Source organism: Fulmarus glacialis, unplaced genomic scaffold, assembly GCF_000690835.1.
Source record: "Fulmarus glacialis isolate BGI_N327 unplaced genomic scaffold, ASM69083v1 Scaffold16786, whole genome shotgun sequence".
Taxonomy (NCBI): Eukaryota; Metazoa; Chordata; class Aves; order Procellariiformes; family Procellariidae; genus Fulmarus; species Fulmarus glacialis.
The window spans coordinates 179-9,006 of record NW_009220174.1 but is presented as its reverse complement, the minus strand read 5'-3'; the positions used below and the strand labels follow the sequence as shown (position 1 = coordinate 9,006).

The 8,828-nt window shown below is 34.6% G+C and overlaps 1 protein-coding gene across 1 annotated transcript; it reads left to right on the top strand.

The window, feature by feature from the left end:
- Positions 1 to 173: 173 nt before the first annotated feature.
- On the top strand, positions 174 to 7,626 carry LOC104078861 (sperm flagellar protein 2-like; the record flags this gene model as incomplete). The annotated part of the gene is made up of 4 exons (XM_009580676.1): positions 174 to 362; positions 1,542 to 1,729; positions 3,467 to 3,635; positions 7,510 to 7,626. Coding segments are annotated over 4 exons (663 nt in total), but the record flags the coding sequence as incomplete, so codon positions are not given.
- Positions 7,627 to 8,828: the final 1,202 nt, after the last annotated feature.

The following is an 8,828-nucleotide window of genomic DNA, read 5'->3' as shown; positions in this document are numbered from 1 at the left end:
GTTATATATAATATATATCATAAATTGATACATATGTTGTTCCTGATTTATGTTTCAAATGAAAGTAAATGCAGTTATATTACTCCATTCATATTTCTCATATGAGCCACTGATGAGTTGTCTATGAAATAGTTTATAAGCTGTGCTTAATACTCTTATTTTTTATCTTTTAGGAGGCTTACCGGGAGGAGCAACTTATTTACAGACTAGTAAGACAATCTCAGCAAGAGCGGAGGATTGCTGTTCAACTCATGCACGTTCGACATGAAAAAGAGGTGTTAAGGCAGAACAGAATTTTCAGGGAAAAACAATATGAAGAAAGACGACTGAAAGAGTTCCAGGAAGCTCTTGATAGAGAAGCGGTAAAAGATTATTTGCTCCCTGAATTGCTGCAGGACTGTTACAGTACCTTCCTGTTATAAAATGGAATTTGTATTGTCAACTGTTAGAACACTTTTCTAGGGACAGGGTGATTTAATGATGAATATATTCTTTTATCTAGGTTCAAAGTTACAGCTAAATTAATAAGGGATAGAGCTGAGCAACTTGAAGTCTAATTTTGATCTTTTCTTCCGAACTAATTTTAACTTTATAAGAAAACATCTCTGAATGCTGAGTTTAAAAGGCACAGTCTTGCAGAGGCAAAATGACAAAAGACAATGACATAAGATCTTGTTTCAAGAATCATGTTTTTCATTTCCTTTAGATGTAATCTGTTAACATCCATTTTTGACAAATGCTGGGCGAGTTTCACTCATGAGCGCTAATTTCTACCTTGGAGCTTGGGGTTGATTAATAAATTAAAAGGACTCATAATCCTCTGGCAAACTGCCAAGTGCTGTGCTCATAGTAAGCCATAATGTGATGGTAGAAATCTTATTTTGCTCCTGCCAAAAACGATTAGCAGCTCCAAATCCTCTAACACAGCTGGAGTTCTATGTAATCAGCAGCTATAGCTGTTGATTACAACATCTCTTTAAGTATGCTTTCGGCCAAAAGGAACACACTGTCACACGAACTACTGATAATTTTCTACCATAACCAGAAATCTTTCTCAAAGATTGAACAGCATCAATAATATCAAATTATTTGCTGATCAGAATCTTGTAAGTTAAATTATTTGTCACATATTCTAAATGAGTATTCCATTATGGGTTTCAGTGGAACTAAGCCTTTACCAATGCATCTGCATAGTTGTTTCTTAGGAAGAGTAGACAGCATCATCTCATGTTTCCCTGCACCCTAAGCACTGAATATGTTCTTAATCTGTTTGTCATGAAAGAAGTAATATATTTCTCCCTTATTTCATTATATTTTAGCAGTTAGAAAGCAAATAAACTGGAATTTATAGAATGAAAAAAAATTTTTAGGTTTCTCTATATGTTAATCTGCTTGCTAGCTATCCAACTCTGGTTGGAGAATCTAGCTATTTTCATTTCTTGACTTAAATGAACAAGTTCATTTTCATTTCCAGGACTGTGCATTTCTGCACTTTCATTTTCTTTGCAATCTCAAATTTACTCTTTAAAAAAAAATTCTAGGCTCTTGCAAAACAAGAAAAAATTGATTATGAACAACAAATTATCAAAGAAAGAGAACGCCATGAGAAATTTGCAGTTGAAAGAGCTCAGGCACGTTATAAAAAGCATTATTCTATATGTTGGGAAGTGATCGACCAAATCATTGATTTATCAACAAAAGTAGGAGAATATCGTCTGCTGACAAACAAGTGAGTATGGTAGCTGTTAGGCAAAAATAACAGCTGTTAGGTAGCTGTTAGGCTTCATTATTTAGGCTGGTTTAAGCACCATAACATCTTATGTAGATTCTCAGATATTTCACAGGACAGCTCCAATCAGTTTGTGTGGGAAAATGATGATATTACTTTCGTGTGAGGATTCACTGATGTGTAACACAGGGTGAACTAATGCTAAAGCCTTAGCATAACTTCTTGAAAACTCAGCTAACTTGAATACTTAGGAGACCAAGATCCATTACTTCTACAGCTTGTGGCACTACTGGTTTCCTTTTTTATGAACAAATTCATTAGTTTAGAAGTTAAAAACTGAGCGGTGCTCAACTCATTCTAGATTGCTCCACTAGCTGAACACTTCCTCAGTATAATATAAACAGAATGAATTTCCTAAGATATATCAACCTGCCTAGACTATCCTAAGAGTAGCAACTCAGTCCAAAATCTTCCAAGTCCTACATGCTGTGATTCCCTCTTCTGATGTGCCCTAATTGCACAGGATTTCTGAGAATGTCCTAAAAAGGTAGTAACCTCTAAGTGCCTGTGCTGTAGGAGTGTTTCCAAAACCATAGCGTGGGACGTTGTCGCTGTTGTTCTTTCATTAGTATTCAGTGATTAGACTATGGGGTAAGGCTTACAGCATTAGAAAGTATGCCAAAATCTTCATTGCTTTTTAGTGTAATTGTGTGTTAAAATAATAAAGCTGTAACCATATGAAATACATATCATTATATTTTATGGAAATTATGTAAATTTAGGCCCAGTAAGTACGTGATAAAATAGTCAGCCTAGACACAGCTTAGTGATGATTTGGTGATTTCCTTGTCCGACACAGTGATGGTTCCAGTGTAAACTAGTGTCACATTTCCTTGTACTGAGTGGTGCACAGTATGTACAGATATTTGAAATATCAAAGTATGCATATCAAGGTTGTATCTGCATTTACTGCCACTACTGGTATGCTTTGTCTGTCCTTCCATACACTTCACTGTGCAGGATGAATACAACAGGTATTCAATTATTTTTGAACAGCACATGCAGAGTTTATTTAAAGCTATAACACTCAACTATCTACAATCATTACTAAAAAAAAGACATTCCAAATTGAAGTGATCTTAAGACATAGTAGAAACTTTCATTTTGACCATTTGTTAAATTTAAGCTGTTGTTTATATTGTTTATTTAGCAGCCATAGAATTCTAATGTGACATATGTCAGCATCCTGTTTGCATTTAGCATGCTACTATATGTAGTTTGTCTTGCAAAATATGTCTTGCATGAATATTTTTCCTTTCTAAAAGAAAAAAAAATTGAGTTTATTTACTCATATAATTCTAAATTAATTTTAGCTTCCAGGAAAAAATTCTATAGATTTTTGGTGAGAGGAGGCTTTACCCCATAAAAGGGAAGAATATTTTGGAGCAGGGAAAAATAGCTATAGCAAAACTGTTACTACGCAGCTCTGCCAGCCAAATAATGTGTGGTGACACATTTGTGAAAATACTGAAGCCTACAAGTGCCTACGGTCGTCATATAAGTAACCAAATACTTATAAAAAGCTATAGTAATTACAGAAAGCTATAAACTATGCTAGTTTAGCATATGCTTGTTTCATGGTTGTGATTCTTGTAAATTTGGGTCCACTATTCTCAAATATCGAACCCCTTTAATTTTTGCTTTGTAACTCATCCTTTTTTTTTTTTTCTTCTGCAGAAGAATTCCATTAAAACTGATGCTTGATTGGAAGGAATTTTTTTTTAATGGAAAACCAATGTATGAACAAGCCTCAATTCAACCTTTGCCAAATGAACCAAGCCCAGAACAACTTGTAGAGCTGAATAAAATGAATCTGTTAGATGAAAAAGATTATGGTGAATACAAGGTACATCAAACTGATAAGACATAATGGAAGATAATACACCTTGATTTTTCACAAACATAAACATTTTGTTGTGATATTTCATTTTGTTCTTTTACTAGTTTTTCTAGTTTACTAGATTTTGACATGCATTTTCTTTTCATTGCCTGAGGTTCTGTATGAAATATATGGCTTTGGCTATATTTTATGTTGGTAGCACTGGAGACCTAGTGCAACGTTAAAACACTGTTATAATTTCATTCTTATATATAGCATTGATTATATTTCTCTCTTGAGTCTGTAAAACCAACATGTTAATTGCAATGCAATTGATTTTTAGCTAGTTGGAATTTGAAAGTGTGGTTAATGCTACCATGTTTGAAAATGCAACAGAAAGCAGCCAGCAAAAGCAAATAAAATTAAATACTGTATCTGTTACAAAACCTGACAGTCTTAATTTCAGCAATTTTGAGTTGAAAGTTTCTAACAAGATTTACTAGTTTGAGTGATCCATTTATTTTAAGATGGTACTGTTTGTGAAAATTATTAAAAACGGCTGACATTTTTGTTAGCCTTCTATTAGAATACAAGTAACTATTTTTCAGGGTGCCTTAAAACTTTTCTTCAACTTTACAATACCTTAATGTAATTTCACAAGTGAAAGATGAAGGATGAGTGTTTCCCTGTTAAAATGTATTGTACAATTTTTTCCAAATTACATTAATGATGCTTTTCTTTGGGAAAAAAAAAATCCCACTACATATTTAGTCTTTTCAAATAATCTGTTTAACTAGAATATGGCAAAATCATGGCAAATAACCTGTCTTGGATTTATTGGGAAATTATAACAACAACATGTATGTGTTTATGCTTTTATCGACATCCTGAACCAATTGGTACGTTTTCTTTTGCAGTGAGTATAAATGTTTGTTACGAGTTTCTGTGATGAATGCCTGACAGCTCCATTTGCTTTGGTTTCAATTTTAATATGTTTTTCTGATTTATCTATTTATAAGATCCATGTTCAGACCATATCAACTCATGTAATGAATTTCATGATCACTTTCTTTAGGTGAAAAAAGGCATATATACAAGACCAATAGGGAGGACATATAGGACAGACAGGCAAGAAACAGTTAGTGGGGAGCACTAATGAAAAATTAAGTTTTTCAGTCATATTGTTCATATTACAAAGTCTCAGTAGTCTTCTCTACATGTAAGGGCACTGAAGGTTGCAAACATTTAATGACACATTTAAAGATTCTTTTTCGCTACCAGTGTGTTTCAAATGCACATTCACGTAATTAATTTTTTTTCTGGATGTTGTTAGTCTTATGCCTTTCTGAATCAGTGTACATCAAAAGCTGGTGACACATCATATGACGCGTGCAAAATTGTTGGCACCAATTTATACTTATGTCTTCTAAAAACCTAAGTGAACAGCTATGTTCAAAGTATTGCTACTAGATAAAAATGTATTGGCAGGGCATTCTGGCAAAGTTTATGCTGATTTTCTTAACTCTTGAGAAAAAAGCCCAGCACAGGCAAATTGGCATCTCTCAAGAATACTATGTTTACATTAGGAATACTGCCTAAAAGTGTCAAATACATTTGATAAAATACAAAAAAACCATACAGTGCTATCAGTCCATTGCACATTCCACATTAGATTAAGGTTGAGAATACTTGGAAACTACCACATCATCAGTTGTGGCTAATCACTTAATAAATTAATGGAATCACCCCAAACAAGCATAACAGTAGGCACTGCTCAAAATATCCAGTTTCAATCAAGAGTGTTGACCAGGAGTTATATAACCCTCATCTGGATACCTAAAAACTTGTTTCTGACAGGTAAGCTACTTTAGCTCAAGACAGGTACAGTCTAGCAATCTTCTGGTTAAAAGGCCAAGAAATCTGAAAGGTGGGTACTTTAATGGGGAGCCTACTCCATTTGGAATTGATTTTTCCTACAGGTCTGATAGAATTTAAAGCAATTGATCCATCTCTACTTATATGTTTAAGGAAGAATTGTTCAGATAAGAAAAGGATTTGGTTTTTTTAAGCATGTCTTTTCAATTACATATTAAGAAGTATGTTTTCTGAGATATATTCGAGAGTGGATATTGTGCAACCCAAAAAGATTTTTTTGTTTGTTTTTACTGATTAAAAATAGATGATATTTTAATTTAGGGTGATACGTTACATTCTGTTATTCTATCTAATGCACATATGTTCAAAGTCAACACTGATCAAGTTCTGTTAGCTGAATGTGTGCTGTGGCAATATATCATTCATGATAGTAAGTTCGGGAAAAGGTTGCATATTCTACCTGGAACATGAATTAAAAACATTATCTTTCCGTAGAAGTTTGAAAGTGGTTTCTTCTGTTGATGGTGGTGAAATATTTGATTTATAGAATGATACAATTGTTTAGGTTGAAAGGGACATGGAGGTCATTTAATTCAACCTCTTTGCTCAAAGCAAGGCCAACTTCTGAGTTAGATAAGGTTGCTCAGCACCTTGTCTGGTCAGCTTTCAAGTATTTCCAAGGATAGAGATTCCATAGAATCTCTGTGCAACCTGTTCCTGTGCTTAACCACTCTCATTGTGAATATTTTTTTTCTTCATTTTTTTCATAGTTGGAATTTCTCTTGCTGAAACATTTGACTTTGCCTCTCAACACTTTATTGTGCACCCCAAATGAGGTGACAAGCTAGAATCTAATTGGGAATATTATTAGTCCACATATCTTCCAAAAAGTTGTTTAGTAGCCTGCAACCAAATAATACTTGATACAGGACTAGTATTATACTGCATACTAAAATGTTCTCTTTTAGCTTCTCATAACATAGACTGCACATCAGGACTTTCCTAGTGTTATAAGATCCAATACTGGTAGAGCGCGGTATTGGTGAATTGATTTTTCATGTTTTTGGAATTAAAAAAAATTGTTCTAGGAATCTATGAAAATGGTTGTAGGAGTACTTGTCTCTCTCAACTAGGTATTAGTGAATATCAATAAATGCTTAATGATTATGACATAATTACATCTTTTAACAAGGATCTAGTCTAAATAATATTAAATAATATTATTTAGTACTATTCAGATTTGGTTATTGTATGTATTGTGTTTGTGTACAAATACATATAACTAGAAAGATGAAAGACAAGACATATTGACAAATTATTTGCTGATTTGTCATTTATACAGAGTATGACAGGGGAATGGTGCCCAGCTGAAGAGAACAGTGAAAACAAACCTCCTCTTAATAATAACATATTGGGTCATGTGCTTCGTAGATTGATGGAGACTTTCTATCCTCCAAAACCCAAATCTTCACCACCTGTATTTCCTCCATTTCCTATCAAGGGATGTATTTTGGGAAAACTTTTTAGTGGAAAAACTACCTGTGTAAAGTTTATTGAAAAAGGTAGAGGTTTTTTTTTTTTTTCCCTAAAATTCTTAAAAATGTTTATTTGCGTTAAAATCCCACTCTTACAATGAAAATCGTTTGGGCAAATCCTTGCATTACTAATCCTTGAACCTCAGATGCATCTGTATTTGGTTGCAAGTCATTCATTCATTATCTTCCAAGTAAGATTAAAAACACCTGAACATAGTGTTAATATAGTATTACTTCTGCATTGAGAATTTGAAAATGCTTTTGGCAAACTTCTCTGGGGATGTTTGTTATAGAAGAGACTAGCAAGATAGCTATGTGATTGTGGATACACACTGTGCAGTGGTAACAGAGAAGAGACAGTGGAAACAACCTACATCAAAAACCCAAGCGAAATCATTGATTTAATTGACAGTAATAGTCTCCCTGTATGTATACTCAACTCAAACTGTGAAGTTATCTAATTTTTTTGTGTATTAGTTTGCAATATTCAGGTACTGTCTGTTGATACTCTGGTTCAGGAGGCCATCCAAGCTTTTCTTAAAAATGAAATGAAAAGTGAACACAATGTCATTCTACAAGAAGCAGAGAGTTCTGGGGAACAAAATGAGGTAAGCATTTTTGTTAATTTTGGTTTTGGCTCCCACAGGGAAATGAGAATGAAATATACAAGAAAGAAAGCATATTGTTTCAATTTTCTAGTCAATTTCAAACTTAATTCTAAGTTTTGACTTACAAGACTTCAAGAGTCAGCATGAATTGACAGGCTTGTTTTTCCTGTAATATGTAGTTTCCTTTCTAATCAATTTCCTTTCATAATGGATACAAGGTCCAGAAGAACTTATCAAAATCACCACTGAAAGTTCTAAATAAACTCCACACAGAAACAGCTATCAATGGAACCAAAGGTGTGTGTATATTTTATTTATATATGTATATATTTATTTATAAAATTTAATTTTAATTCTTATCTTATTAGATTTAAATGGCAATTCCCCTTTCTCGTGTATGTTTGAGGTAGTATCCATGACATCTGAGTTTTCACAGTAGTTTCCATTATGAATTTCCTGTTTCCATACATTCCTGTTGTCTGGGAGCAGCAAATGCAGGCTGCTCCATGAAGGAAGGTGAGCTAGGTGATGAGGGCAAGAGCAAAGCAGGAAGCGCCAACATTCACCCACAAAGAGTGAGGATATTGACTGAAGTCAGGGTCACTATCAGGTCCAGAGACATGGATCAGCGTGAGCCTCAGTCTGGTGATAACCCAGCAATTCTGCCAATGAAGCAAGTCTGAGGTCAAGCCAGGAACTCGAGTCAGCAGGTGTGGGTCAGAGGAGACAGGATACGAGGTGCAGACGTGGCTGCTACACAGCTATAATGTACCACAAGCAGGGTCCAGGATGAGAGCTTCAGCTTAGAAGCAGCTTCCAAAGGAAGGAAGGGCAAGCCCTCACCTCCCCTCACTTTACCTTTCTTTACAACAGATCTTATCAGCAACGGAACTGACACTGGGCTCAGCCACCTAAACTCAGAATCACAGAATGATTGAGGGTGGAAGAGACCTCTGGAGCCCAATCCTCCTCCTCAAAGCAGGGTCACTACTGCAGGTTGTTCGGGACTATGTTCAGCTGGATGCTGAACATCTCCAAGGGTGGAGACTCCACAACCTCACTGAGCAACATGTTCCAATATTCCATAACCCTTACAGTCAATATTTTTATGTTTAAATGGAATTTCCTGTGTTTCAGTTTGTGTCTGTTGCCTTTTGTCATTTTACATGGCACCACTAAGAAGAATCTGTCTCTGTTTTCTT